The 14958-nt window shown below is 40.0% G+C and overlaps 2 protein-coding genes across 15 annotated transcripts in view; one reads left to right on the forward strand and one right to left on the reverse strand.

Annotated features, from left to right (window-relative positions):
* LOC124310435 (facilitated trehalose transporter Tret1-like) overlaps positions 1–10723 on the forward strand; it is a 67981-nt gene extending 57258 nt beyond the window's left edge. For all 14 annotated transcript variants that reach the window (XM_046774388.1, XM_046774389.1, XM_046774376.1 and 11 more), the window contains 6 exons: positions 6474–6583; positions 7127–7373; positions 8207–8491; positions 8583–8835; positions 9092–9435; positions 9529–10723. In XM_046774388.1, coding sequence (XP_046630344.1) covers positions 6474–6583; positions 7127–7373; positions 8207–8491; positions 8583–8835; positions 9092–9435; positions 9529–9666 — 1377 coding nt within the window. In that variant the 3' untranslated portion in view covers positions 9667–10723. The remainder of the gene's footprint in view (positions 1–6473; positions 6584–7126; positions 7374–8206; positions 8492–8582; positions 8836–9091; positions 9436–9528) is intronic.
* The window catches only part of LOC124310439 (mediator of RNA polymerase II transcription subunit 20), a 90265-nt gene that overhangs the window by 75075 nt on the left and 232 nt on the right, over positions 1–14958 (reverse strand). The window contains exon 2 of the mRNA XM_046774393.1: positions 14565–14707. Within this exon, the coding sequence (XP_046630349.1) occupies positions 14565–14707 (143 nt within the window). The remainder of the gene's footprint in view (positions 1–14564; positions 14708–14958) is intronic.

Genomic DNA, 14958 nt, shown 5'->3' on the forward strand with positions numbered 1-14958 from the left:
TTAAATCGCGTACGACTAACAACGTATCGCGGTGCTGCCTGCAGCTATCGCTAAGTGACATTGCAGGAAGGCAGGCGAGACTCGCGTGGCAAACACTCTGCGTCGTATAAAAAGGGTTGGTGGAGGTGGCGGGTAAATGTCGCCGGAAATTACAAGCTCTTGGGGCACGAGGAGCCTCGCTGCAAGCTCGTTGACAGGGCCCAGGAACCGGGGACGAGGGATCGTTGTTTGGAGGAGGAAGCCGTCCGCGGAAAACGCGTGTAGGAAAACAGAGGCAGCTCGCTCTTCTTCTTCTTCTTATTCTTATTATTATTCTTCTACTTCACTTTTCGCGTGAAAAATAACAGCTCGGAAACCGTGACTTTAACCCTGTCCGAAACAGAATCTCTCACATGTCTCGAACTTGTTGACGGAATAAACAGAAGCTCGAGCTTTCGCTGCAGTAAGGCTCGAAAGTCATACTTCAACTCTCGAAAGTTTTTTCGAAAGTTGATGCATCCAGTAATCAAAGCCATCGTATGTTCGGAGTTTTCACGAGAATGAAGTTTACAGTAACGTTACTGCAACGATGCATGTTTAGGAAAAATCGTTACTTCGCGCCTTGAGGATTGTCTGAAATTTTGAAATTTAGTCAACTATGTATGATAAACGAAACATACTCGTGCAATAATGATTTCTTCCCTGATATTTCCGGTACGTTAACGTTACTAACTTCAGCCTCACGAGTTCTCACCGTTCGAAGTTTTACCTCAAACTGACGATATAATACGTATATTCGTCAATCTCACATTGTCAATTCGAATATCGGTCATTCTGCATTCATCTCCGTGTAGAACTTGATTTCGTTACTTTTCGATTTGATCGCGACACTGCGGAAGAGCCCGGGAAAAATTGACAAGGCGTCACTCGTCAGATAGACCGAAGGTATAAAAGCACCGCCTCTGAAAAGCTCGCCGTCGTCCCAAGTCGATATAGAGCGAAAAATTTCGCCTGAATTGGATATTCATTTAATTTCGCATCTTATTTTTTATTTCTTTTTTTTTTTAGTTCATATATATTTTGCAACACCGCGTCGTTGCGGAATATTATCACCACTGTAAACCAGTTAATAATGGAGTATGCCGCTCACGCTTTGTGCGCGATATTTTTGCAGAGCGCAAAAGGGTCGCCGGATATGAATCAAAAATAATTTTCCGCCCGTCGAGGGATGGTTGTATCTATAATATACGTACATACATATATACATATACACACACACACACACACGCGCGCATATATTTTTTACAACTACCATTCGAATGAATTCTTCGTTCTTTATCGGGTCGATCGAACCAACAACTTTCGCTAAAAACATATCGGGTGCTGCACAGTAATTTCGCATAATAGAAATACTGGAGACAGGTAGAAAAATAGTGAAATAAACACAGTTTAGAATGTGGAAAAATCAGTATCAAATTGAATTTCACCAAATCAATAATGCTGGAACCAAAAACGAAATCGTAAGCATCTTTTATTCAACGTTTATTCTTACAAATATCACACATTCGGCACTTTGTTACGTTTGTTTCTTTCGTAAAAAACGATTCAAACAAAAATACAAACACACACACACAGAGCACTTTTGGCACCAAGTATAACATGTTTAATTAGAAAAAAAAAAAAACAAGTCGCACCGCGTTCTCGTGTATGTTATCCTTTAACTTCCCCCGGAGCGTATTAAATACCGCTAATCGATTCGAGAGGTGAAAAGAGAGAGACGGAAGTGGAAGGTATCTATCTCTTGGATGACAAGTTGTCGAGGATGTCGCTGAAGGGAACTGATGTTTTGTAGCACGGTAATCATCGATTGAATTTAACGCCTAACGATCGGAGGTGGATGATATATATTTCATTATTTTGCAGAGGCGTTGCTTCGCCCTTATCGAGTGAAAGAGAAAAGCGTGTATGAAAGGCCGTCAAGTTAAGGCTGCAACGCTGCGGCAGCAAAGAAAAGATGAGCGTTTTACCTCTTAAGTGGAAGATCGCGCTCAGTTGATTTTTCGTTTCTATACAATTTTTTTAGTTTATCAAGTATCGTTAATAAGATTTTTTTTTATTGCTTACATCAATCATAATATCAATTTACTTCACAAAGAAGATCCACAGTTGTAATATCAAGTCTCCTTTTGATTTTTCAGAAGCGTACGTGACGACTTTTTCATTATTAATTCGATCTTATAAAATAGTTGTAGTTCAATATGAACTTTTAATTTAGGAGAATGAGATTCCCGGCCGATATATCGTTGCGTTATGAATCGTGATTATTGGGTTGAATGTAAATGTTTGAAAAGACATAACAATTGAAATGCTGCAACGTGTTTCTTCACAAATTCAAAAATGAAAATGTGAAAAAAGTGAATCTTTCTTTTAACCTAAAAAAACTTTCTAGGGTGTGCCACGGGGAAAATCGTAATTAATTTTTTTCTCAAACACCCTAATATGCATAGAACTGTAATAATTTCCTCGGGATAAAGATATCGCGCTATATTTAACGTTATTCAATACTAATGATAATGCGCTTCTAGCTCCTCCTCGCAGCTTATACAATACGTACACACACACACACACACACACACATATATATATACACACACCTAACTGCGGAATACGCGCGACACGATCTATAAATATTTGTCGTCCACTGTATAGATATATTGTACGTATATCCATATTCACCGTAATCCGTTCAACGATGTTTACTCGCACATATTTGTAATCGATTATATTATCAGAGCCGCATTAAACACCCACCTGCTCCGCGATCCCTCCAAAGCCTCTTCGTCGGCCACGCCGGAGCAGTTATAATACCTCGAGGTTTTTATCTGAATTTTTCCATCTGAAAATAACACCTTTGAGAAGATCGCCGAGGATGAATTATACCCGGAGACGACGACCCGCTCCGATCCGAGGCCCAACGTAAATCACAATTTACCATCCTGCACTCGCCAGGCAGTCCTGCAGGACCTCCGACGGAATTCCGAAAGGACCCCGGGAACTCGGCAATGAAAACCGACACGCATTATTCGTGCGCACGATGTTCTCGGATTGGAAATTCAGTATTATTGTTATCATATCATATCAAGAAGAAAAAAATCGGTTGATCATTCGGCCGATTTCAATTTTTTAATTTTCATTCCACTTTCCGGAAAAGAATATTTGATAATTACGCTTATCAAGTGGAATAGCGTAACATTTGTTACGTGAAAATAAAAGGAAATTGATATTTGTAAGAAACTCGTAAGTTTGCTAAAATTTTTTCTTTCTTGTTATCGAGTTTCCCCTTCTTTCGATATACCATTGCAGATTTTCAAGTTCTCCTCGAGCGTTACGAGTGCTATCGGATATTTTATAACTCTTGGGAAAAAAAAAAAAATCCTTTTCTCCATTCGACAGAAGTGAACAGCTGTTCGTGTAATCTACCTACACAAGAATCTGAACTCGCGTGACCTTTGGAAAATTACACATTAGCCCTGGTCGGGGGCTGATTGTAAGTTAATGCCGGTGATGGGGATGCAGAAAAATACGGAGAGGTGAACGAACGGGGTGAAAAAGTACGCTGTTTCACACGGCAATTTTGTAATTATGTCCCACATGTAGCTACGCAAGCACGTGCCACCATGGGAAGAATGTCTGTTGTACCCATATCTTCATAAATGTACGATCGCATCACGTAATTTATATACATATGTAACACGCATGAGCAATACAAATGTACATATAATGCAAATCGGTGAGAAATGATACCTCGAATTTTCTTCTTTTTTTTTTTTTATGTAATTCCGAATGTTTGTATATCACGGTGTGCATGTTGCGCAACGCAAACTTGGTGAACGTCGCGAGGAATGACAATGAAACGAGTGTTTAAAATTCTTCAACGGGGTGGAATGCAGGCGTGCACGCACCGCGGTAGTAATTGTGCACAATTTTTATTTCACATATTATACGATAACTGAACGCTGAAACGGGTCTATATACGTGGGGAATAAAAAAAAATTTATACGATTATTACACTGGAAGGGGGCTAAAAATAATTGGATCACACTTTTTCTTCTCCTTTAGACAATTGTCAACAAAAACTGAAGCAAATAAACGGTGGATTGCAAACTTGGACAGTTACGACGTCATCCATTTGTAATCTGAATATGGTATATACGCGTATTTGAAAATCAGTGAAATTAAATTGCTACTTTTGTAACATCGAAAGGAAAAAATCTTACCTGATTGTTTTTCGTTTCTCTGATTTTCATACACTCGTATAAGAAATGGATACGTTCTTTTTCTAATGCCAAGACCAAATCGCGCGCTTGTAAATTCAATGTGCTTTGTGTATAATACGCGATGAGGTGGGGCACGTTCGATTCTATCTCGTCCTTTATAGAAATTTATCAGGAAATATTGGCAGAATTTATAGCAGGTGCAATTGACATCCTTTTACAGATTGGCTCTCTCACATTTTGATACACGTGCTCACATATGCGCATGCGCGTGTGTGAAAAGACCGGCACCTCGCAGCCGCTTCTCCGACTCCATCGTTCGGTATAAATCCCCCCCTCTCTCCAGCCATCTGCTTCACAGATGTCATCGTCAAGATATCCTCGATTCTTTTATTCTCACCGTATAAAATATACACTCCCGATGTATATCTGAACGTAGGCGAGGCTCAAAGATGATCATCATCTTTTGAGTTGGGTATGAAAAGAAATTCTCAAAATATATTGCCCCAATTTAATTCTATACTAATTTCCTACCATTTTTTCGAATACGTGAATGGATCTCAGACTCGTGCAAAATCACAGATTGGACGAGAATACCTTTTTTGTATAAATTCCGGTCAAGATTCGTTCTTAGACTTGTGAATCAAGCCTCTTCGCGCAATATCAATTCGCTAAAAACATAGCTGCGAATTGCTTGTGAAAATTGAATTACACTTTGATCAAAGTTTCGCGAAATTCTGAACGAAATTTACAAGCATCTGCGATTATGTCCCAAGATTTCTTCCCCAAGTATTACAGCTTCCCAAATCGCAAACTCCTCTCGACTATTGTTCTATGACATATATGTATAATGCATATAGTATAATAAATCCGAAATTTAAACGGACCATCATTGTATTTCGATGAAAGCACGCCCAATTCGTTTCCCAGATCTAGGACAATGTTATCGGTGATAATATCGGCCCTATAATTTAATACGAGATGATCCTGAAGCTCGTCGTGAATGAGACTGACTCGGGGAATCTGCGTTTAAAAGGACCGGTGCCTTAATACCCCGGGGTCGCTTTTCAATTTGAGTCAAGTCTCGAACAAAATGCGACCAACGTAACAAAAGACCTGTCGTGTCTCAATAGAAAATTTCCGGCGTGACTCGAGCCATGAAATCCGGCCGAAAGAGCCACGTCGTTCCCCCGTTCCATATCCAACATTGTAAATTTCCCGGCACCATACGGCGAATCTCCTCTTTCTCTCCCTTTCCCTCGTCCAAGTACATACCGAGAAACGATTTTATGAAAGAGTCGCAGAGAAATGCGAAAAGAAAAGGCAGAAAATTTCCGGTGAAAAGCGCAAAAAGGAATTGACGAAAATACTTTTAAAACGCGACATAAAAGTCGCGATATAAATTATTTCAATCTTTAAATTTCGTACGAATACAACCGTTATTATTCAAGTCTCGGATTTACTTCCGAGAATGTGTCTCAATTTTTCCGAAATATAATACCCGTGATAAATGACGAGGGTGGAGAGGAAAATGTTTCTGAAAATTGCGGGTTAAAACCGACCGCAGCTAAGCAAGAGGCGTTGAGGAATGTTTATTTAGTATTCCAGAGGTTTTGTCCGGAGTTGTGTATAATACATATGAATGGAAACACGGTATGAATGTATGGGCTTTCAATTTGTGAGATGCAATTTGTCGGCGGACGGCGAAACCCCGATACAATTTCACGAGACACGTTCGGATGAAGGGCGAGACGCGAAGGGCCAATAGAAACAGTTCAGAACGTCGTTTCGGTCGTACATCGACAAGACGTGGCGGTAAAATTGGCTACTCCAAAACAACGAAACAAGAGAAATGAATAAATAAAAAGAAATAAAGAAATCGAAAGTATTTTCACTGAACGCAAACGAAAAAAAAAAAATATCCCCCTTCTACCCATCTTCTCCTTTTTCCGTTTTAAGAAGTCACAAAACAGTCGGCATTCGGCGCTGAATTCAATGGTTTCAATTTTTTCCATTGAACGGGCCCTGGTATAAAAGATTAAACTTCGTTAATGTCGTCGTTCGGGAAGCAACAGAACCCGTTCATTTTTTTTTTATGTTTTTTTTAACGTCCTCTTCCGTTTCGCTGATAAAAACGGAAAGCGCCAATATCCATAAAATTTAACGAGCGTTGTAACGCTTGACGTGTGCATATAAAACTGTGGACTATACTCGTTTCAGGTATGGGCAACGCTGGCAGTTTCCATGGGATCGTTCGCTGCTGGTTTAGCAAAAGGTTACACCTCACCGGCGATAGCTTCTCTCCAAGAGGAGCATCACAATCAAACATGGTGAGTACGCTGCACTTCAATATATTATAAAGTTGAACGAATAGTTTCTGTAAATCAAAGTTGAAAATTCAACCCAGGCGAGAAATTTATTCTACAATTTTTACTCGTGGTGGCAATTCTCTGAAATGTATTTTGTTGGGGTTCGGCAAATTCAAGACTCGAGGAGGAACCAGAGTGACGTTAAGTGACGTAATGTAAATTCACACGTAATTTCTTTTGGCTTGACTAAATGGGCTTCAAGTAGAACTTCGGACGAGTTCCTGTTATTGTACGTACTTGAATCGAAATACAAATTAGACATTCACGCGTAAATTCGAGTGATTTCTCTTACCGAGAATTGCGTAGTCGTCAACGTTTCTCAAGACTTTTCAAAGTGGATGTTCGGAGAAATTCGAGAGACATTTTCCCCGATAGTTCATATACGACGAGCGAGCGCGGCACCGACAAAAAGCTCTCTGACCCTAGGACGTGAGAGAATTCGTGAAAACGAGAAACACGCATGGAAGAAAAAGAAACAAATCTGGTCACGTATTATGTTGCAAGGCCCGGTTTCACCGTAACGAAACAACAGGCGTCATGGGTGGCTTCGCTTTCGATGTTGGGCGCTTTTTTCGGCGCCATTATCGGCGGGTGGATACTGAGACGAGGAAGACGCCTCGCTTTGCTGGTAACGTCTCTGCCCCTGACAGCAAGTTGGGTCCTGACGGTGGTAGCGCCGACGGTCAAGCTGATATACACTACCAGCTTGATCGGGGGCCTTTGCTGCTCTATCATCATGATGGTGACGCAGGTAAGAAAGAGTCTCTTTCAAGTCAGAGTCATTCAAAATTTCGCCGCTGAAGAAACGCGGGGAACGAGAATAGACCCAAGGGGCTCCTCGGTCTTCCTTCTCCGAGGAGTCGCTGATAAGCTCGATGATAAAATATCGCGAAGCGGAAGCTCTTTTTCACAAAGATATATTATCTACGTTCGGGGTAAATTTGTATTCACGGCTCCTTCGATTTTTGCATTTCTTCGGTGCGCGGGCAGTGTTTGTAATAATAAATCGAAAATGAAGGATAATATTAAATAAATGTATCGAAATCGAGAAAGTGGATGAACAAAGTAGACTGAGATCTGAGGTACGGTAAAAACAACAAATTGAAGATAAAAGCCAGTCGAGAAGAGGCCTCATCGCCTCCACTGCATTGATCTCGGATCTTTTCATCCCCGACTTTTTTTTTTATCCTCTTCGTTATTTTTTTAATCCCCTGTTTCTTTTTCCAACTCCTCACGAGAGACTTGAAGCAGCGCTAAATATCGTTCCCCTAATTGGTTGTAATCCAAAGGAAAGAAGAAAAAAAAGAACGAACAAATAACGTTTTCCTCCCCAAATGAGCATTCGTTGCGAATCACAGACGGGTACAGTCTTTTCAATAAAAAGTCTCTGAAAGACAAGTCCGTCTTTAAGCCATCAAAGTCACGTTTATCACTAAGGGTAGAAGTAAGTTCTAAGCCGTATTAAGAAACGTTTCTGAACACAGATTTGGGGGTAGGAAATTTCGAATGTCAAGAGACAGCGAAAACGTTCGTCGATCCCTCATCGACCTGCAACCCAGACAAAGTCTCCTCTCGTCATTCCAGGTCTACATATCCGAAATTTCTACCCCGGGAATCCGAGGCTGTCTTTCGGCGGTGTTGAAGGTTGTCGGTCACGTCGGAATGTTACTGACTTACATCGCAGGGGCGTATTTGAACTGGAGACAAAGCGCAATGCTGGTAGCAGTGGCGCCGCTTATGCTGTTCATCTCGGCTCTTTTCATCCCCGAAACACCATCTTACCTGGTGTTAAACGGCAGGGATGAAGAGGCGGCCAGAAGCCTGCAATGGCTGCGCGGACCGCACGTCGACATCAGCTACGAGCTGCAGGTAAACGAGCGTCATTCGATCTTGTGTCCGATGGTAAAAAAAGGGTCGAGTGCAGGGTTTACCTACTTGTCTGTTTCCCACCTCCACGCAGATCATCAAGACGAACGTTTCGGCAGCGAGGGCAACGCAGTACGGCCTCACTCTCAGCAGGAGCATAAGAAACCCACGCCTCTACAAACCCATTGCCATAACATGCGGCCTGATGTTCTTCCAACGGTTTTCCGGAGCCAACGCGTTCACCTTCTACGCGGTGACAATATTCCGTCAAACACTCGGAGGCATGAACCCACATTGGGCAGCAATCGCCATCGGAATTGTTCAGCTACTCGCGTCGTTGCTTTCAGGTAAAATGGATTTGCACTTCTTAACAAATCAACTATACTATAGGACAATTTTTGTTATGAGCTCGGTTTCATAGCATCTGGTAGTGTTGCTTTGACATCGGATGGTGTTGGACTGAAATCAGATACCGATTGGGTATTAAATTTTTGGATGATGTTAGATCGACGCCAAATTCTAGTCTTTGGAAGTCTGCACCGCAATACTTCCGAGTGTTCACAGGGTTTCTCTAATCCAAAGACCCACCCTCTCAACTTCCAGGTTTCCTCATCGACATAGTCGGCAGGTTGCCGTTGCTGATAGCGAGCACGGTGTTCATGTCCTTGGCGCTGGCCGGTTTTGGAAGCTTCGCGTACTACGACAAGGTACGACTATCCCACTTGACGCAGGTCGAGGTGGTGCCTACGGGACAGTACGACTGGATACCTCTGCTCTGCGTCCTCGTCTTCACGACGGCCCTGGCTTTGGGCATCTCGCCAATATCTTGGCTATTGATTGGGGAGCTGTTCCCCCTCGAGTATCGAGGCCTGGGCTCCAGCCTGAGTACGAGCTTCAGCTACGCTTGTGCCTTTCTGGGAGTCAAGCTGTTCGTCGATTTCCAAGAGGTATAGCATACCTAATTCTATCTTATCCCCCGAACTCGCTTCCCTCTCCAAGGACCTTCTAACGTCATCTTTCCTTCTCTCGACTACCCGCAGGACCTCGGACTTCACGGTGCGTTTTGGCTCTACTCAGCGATGGCGGTGTGCGGTTTGTGCTTCGTGGTCTGCTGCGTGCCCGAGACGAAGGGCAAGCAGCTGGACGAGATGAATCCCGACTACGCTCAAGCCCGGTAGTATAAGGCCTCCCTTACGGGAGGTCTGTCGAACCTTGAAAAGACGGGAAAACCGCTGCCGGGTTGCGCGTATCCGAACATGCACCACCCCCAGGGTTTGTACGACGTAAGTCGGCCGTCGGAAGAAGGCGGCGTCGAAACGCGGACGGCGGCTTTGAGCTACTCGACGATATTCCCGGAGCGAAATCGCAAGCTGTCCGATTACTGCGGCTTCGTAACCGAGAAGACCGGTAAATTCGCCCGTGATTTTGGCAGCTACCTGCAGTCGCAGGGTCGACGATTTTACCGCAGAAACGAACCTCTCGAGGTTGACGCGGCCTTGAGACGGGCCACTCGCGCCTCGAACATACCCCAGAATCTCCGAATCCTCGAAGAAATTCAACGTCAGAGATTTGCCTCAAAGGAAATCGACGCTAATATTCGCCCGCAGACGTCGAGGAGCTGCGGGAATCAGGTGGCCTGCAGAACCACCCCGAGGAAGACGCCTCAACGTCGGTACGACGACCCGGAGGAGTATTTTTCGAGCAACTTCCGGGGCGACGTCGACGCTGACGGAATTCGTTCGGCCACGATCCCCAGGAGGAGCAGGAGCAACGGATTCGAGGAACTCTCTTACTCGGCCAGGACGCCGAGTATGGATCTCAACTGCAGACGGCTGCATCCGAGGAGCGTGCAGAACCTGACCGCGTTGGAAATCGACAGGATACTGACTCAGGGCACTTATCCTCCGTACATGACGAGGAGGAACTCTTCCTGCAGAAGGAATTCCAGGCGCGGGAATCGCGACGAGGCCGAAAACAACGAGAGGATTCATCGCACTCTGGCAAGACTGAACAAAAGTTTGTCAAGAGAAATCGGTAACTATGCACCCGGTCGGGTTCACTACGAGAGAGAGTACAGGATATACGGTAAGGACACGGTCGCGCTTATTTACTATAAAACTTGCTACTTGTGATGTCGCTGTATCGGCAAATTTTTATCTTCGGTTAGGATACAACCCGAAAATACAAAAAAAAAACAAAAAAAAAAAAAATACGTAAATACAACAAATTCTTTTCGTTACATATGTATAAATATATCGTTTCGCGTATTTTTCGGCAGTTATATGTGTAAAAAAACGCAAATCTGAAGAAGTTAACGACATTATTTGGGGAAAAATATTTTTATGCTCAGTTGTATTTAGCCTGAATTGAGAAGAAAAAAAAAAGGAATTTTTCAAACTTCTATAATTTCTATATTATGGATCTTAATTTTGATCTTGTAGACTAAAAAGCGACTATTTGTATAGGCAGAACTTCCATACATCGTGCCTTCCTATAAAAACCACGACAATATTACGTATCATATATATTATTAAATATAATTAAATATTTAATAAATATGTATACGCGGAGAGATAAGTATTTAGAAAGATATATATAATAATATGTACTTCGTGAACATATATATATATACATGTTTATTCTTAGATTGCGTTAATAGAGTTGCCTATGGATCTATATTTATTGGTAGACACATAGGTATTAAAATATGGCTGTACGTCTATATTAGGGTCGTAGAGTTATTTGCTCCTGATTGATTCAATATTTTCTACTATCTCAAAATTCTAGATTTATAAGAAGGAAAAAAAAACACCAATACTAATCGTGAATTTCCAACAATCGATAATCTTGATTTGTCAAAAAACTAATTTTTAGTTCATCAGAATTTACGGTAATTTCAATTGATAATTAAAACCTCTCGACCAATATTTATAGCAAAAAGAAAAGTATAAAAACATTGTTTTTATTTGCTACATTTTTGGAGCGAAGCGAAAAATATTTACGTCGAAAGAAAACGATGTATTACCCTGATATAGATATAAGTATGAAACATATACGTACGATTGCATGGACTTTTTATTAGCGTGCAACAGAAATGAAGCATAAATAAAATTTCTTGTCTGTCTCTTGATCGTACGCGCGAAATGACGAGCATAATTGACTTCGGAAATCTTGACAATACTGTAGTACGGTGTATTTGATATAAATAATATTATACTATACGATATATTTAGATTGTAAGTATATATGTGAAGCCTATATCACGTATTATTTTTAAGACGACAAGAAGAGGAAAAGGAAACAATAGAATTAACATATGACAATACAGACTATATTGCCAAACTTTGTAAATATAAAAATTAGGAAAATCCCCCCCCCCCTCGATATATACTTAAAAAATACACGTATATAGAAATAACAAATATATATATACTATACTTAAATGCAGATCGTGCAAGGATAATAAACAGAGAAAGAAGAAATAATTATACAGAAATATATATATATATATAATAAGTATACAATCGTATACATATATCGCATCAAAATAACCATGTGCAACTGATAAAAAGAAGAGAAAAAAAAAGGTTCTAAGCCTTCCTTTGCAGTTTGTAGAGAAAAATCTCGCGAGATTTGCATTTGAAATTTTGTATTTTTATATAGTTGATAGTAAAAGTAATCACGGGCTAACTAGCTTATTACTTGTATAATTAATAACGTATAGCGGTACTGCAACAAGAGCCACGATGATTCTGATACGTGAAATTATCGCGTCTCGTTATTGCAGTATGTATAATATATTTTTTTCTGAATCCGTGAATCATATCCCTGCCATATCTGAATACTTGATTGATAAAATTAAGTAGCGTTTTCGAATCCGTATGTACGAAGCTATAGAAAAAGAGCAAGAAAAATGTACTTAAGATGTGTAGCGATAGGGCAATATCTATACGGTGTAGATCTCTGCAATCAATAATACAAATAATTTCAACAAATTTTTCTTTCAAACACGAAAATATTGTTCATACTCGAAGAATGATAATTGTAAAACTATTAAAATCTCGCTCAATAATTCTCACGAAGAAAGTGGGATAAAAAAAATATGAAACCGTACGAAGTGAATTATCAAAATTGAAAATGCTTTAAACAATTGCTATCGTAAATTTGAGTTATTTACCCTCATATCAAACAATGTATAATTTTTCGAAAACCTTATCGTTCCCGAGGATCTATATATAATTTTTATAAAATACTGTTAAATTGGAGAACGCTTTGAAAAAACAACACCGAACCAACATGTTCCAGCAAGACGTTACATTTCCAATAATAATCGAATGAAAAAAGAATGTCCGTAGTTGTATAACTAATAAGTTGACGGGAGGGAAAAAAAAATCTGCAGTATGCACTTCTGTGAATTGAAGATCTATTATTCTTATTATTATCATCTATTATACCCAGTTGACAATATTGAAAATTGTACAAATATCATATACAAGGGTATATTTGAATTATATATTCTGTGCGATAGCGCGTGTGTAATTGTACTTTAAAACTTTAACTAAATCAACCGTCAGATAACGATTGAAGCGTGCCACTTTTTTATCGTAAAAAAAAAACATGAATATTATACGTCAGAGATGCTTGTAGTATTTTACGAATTTCTAACAATCCTTCTATATTGAGATAACGTATATACGTATATACAATTAAATATAAAATATTACGCGACAATAAAAACTATATATTCAAAAATATATCGTATTATACGTACACACACACACACACACACACATATATATATATATATATGATCAATGCTGGCCATGTGAGTAAAAAAATGAATAAAACATTATTAAAATCATAAATTCTATCTATCAAAAAAGAAATATCAGAATGTATTTTCAAAAATGTGCAACGACTTAAGAAAAATCAGATAAATTAAATACTTCTCTAGCTTCGCTTGCTAGATTTAATATTTTTGTAAAAACGCCTAGGATGTAGCCATGTTTCTAATAATATACGCCTATTCGCTAACTAGACAATAATAAAACCAACTGTTGTTAAGCTTAAGAAATTGAATAAGTTGTGCGCGTGATGCGAAAGAGAAAGGGAAAAGAGAAGAAATTTGCTCGTTAAATGTACCAGTAATTAATAGAAGGAAGTATTTGTCTGAATACTGTATCGTATCTTGTATGTATCACGTGTCGCGAAATTCAATCGAAAACAACCGAACGGATTTACGCTGACACTAGAAAAATTCCCAGTGTAATGCTGCCGGGAAGATTTCATGGTACCTGACTGTTGTAAAATATCAAAAACTACACTACGAAAATCAAGTAAAGGTTGCCATTTACTTGTCAGGCATGTAACGTAGATCATATAAATTCTATGTACGGTAGATCGACGTGAAGATGATGGATAATGCGTAGCACAAATTGAATAATTAAAAAATGAATAGTCCTGCCGAAATAAATATCAGTTTGTTGCTCCAAGCTAAAAAGCTCAATATATCGCAGTACTTAATTAAACTTTGACAGATGCAGGTTAAGAGGAAGAATAATTGCCCATTTTATGTCTGTACCTCTGTAGAAAGTGATGAAAGCGCATATACATATGCCTAATCTAGAGTGTCAAACTAATGCGAAAGAAATTGTATGTTTGTATAGAGATGTGTATACTATGTTGCAGCCAAATAGCAGAAAGTTATTTAAATAGAATAAAGAAGATGAACTAAAAGCGAACGTCAGCCTCTACTTAGTATGATAAACCTATCTCAATTGCAGGTTCAATAGAACACAACCAGCAATTTAAATTCCCTGGCAAATTCGGATCAATAGATTTGAAGAAATCCCCACGTTTCCCACAGTTGAAAATTCATCAGCAAGAGCTCGTAGTGGCGCCATCTCTACGAAATCACACGAACTACACTGAATTCTAACGGAAAAGGATCCCCTTCTCTTTTAACAATCCTTTTCAAGTTTTCTCAATCAACAATATCAATGTGTTGCTCATGTATGTTTTCCAACGAGTCACTGAACTTAAGACAAATTTAAAACAAAATCGAACAGCCACTCACCTAACTGAGGCACCGATTGGTAAGTTTCGCAATCGACCAGAAACTGCCCTGTCTGAACAGCTCCGAGGGCGACGACTCGCTTTGTGAGGAATTCGATCGTCTGGGGGCCGGTCCGGTTCTCCGACATGGGAAATTGCTGTAGCCTGAAATATTAGGTTTCACGAAGTTAGAAACATTGCTCAATCAATCTTGAACAAAGAATAATTCGAAGTTGGAAGCTCTGCTAGGACCTCGATTTTGAGATTAAGACGTTAAATATAACCGCAATACGATTGCGCGACAGATTGAAGTAGCAAAATATCAAGGTGTGGTACATTTCAACGGCAATAGCCGGTAATCGTAAAAGCCGCATAACCTAAAATCGTTCAACAAACGTGAGGTTGAGGATTATTTG

The sequence above is a fragment of the Neodiprion virginianus genome, chromosome 1 (genome assembly GCF_021901495.1).
Source record: "Neodiprion virginianus isolate iyNeoVirg1 chromosome 1, iyNeoVirg1.1, whole genome shotgun sequence".
In the NCBI taxonomy this organism is placed as follows: Eukaryota; Metazoa; Arthropoda; class Insecta; order Hymenoptera; family Diprionidae; genus Neodiprion; species Neodiprion virginianus.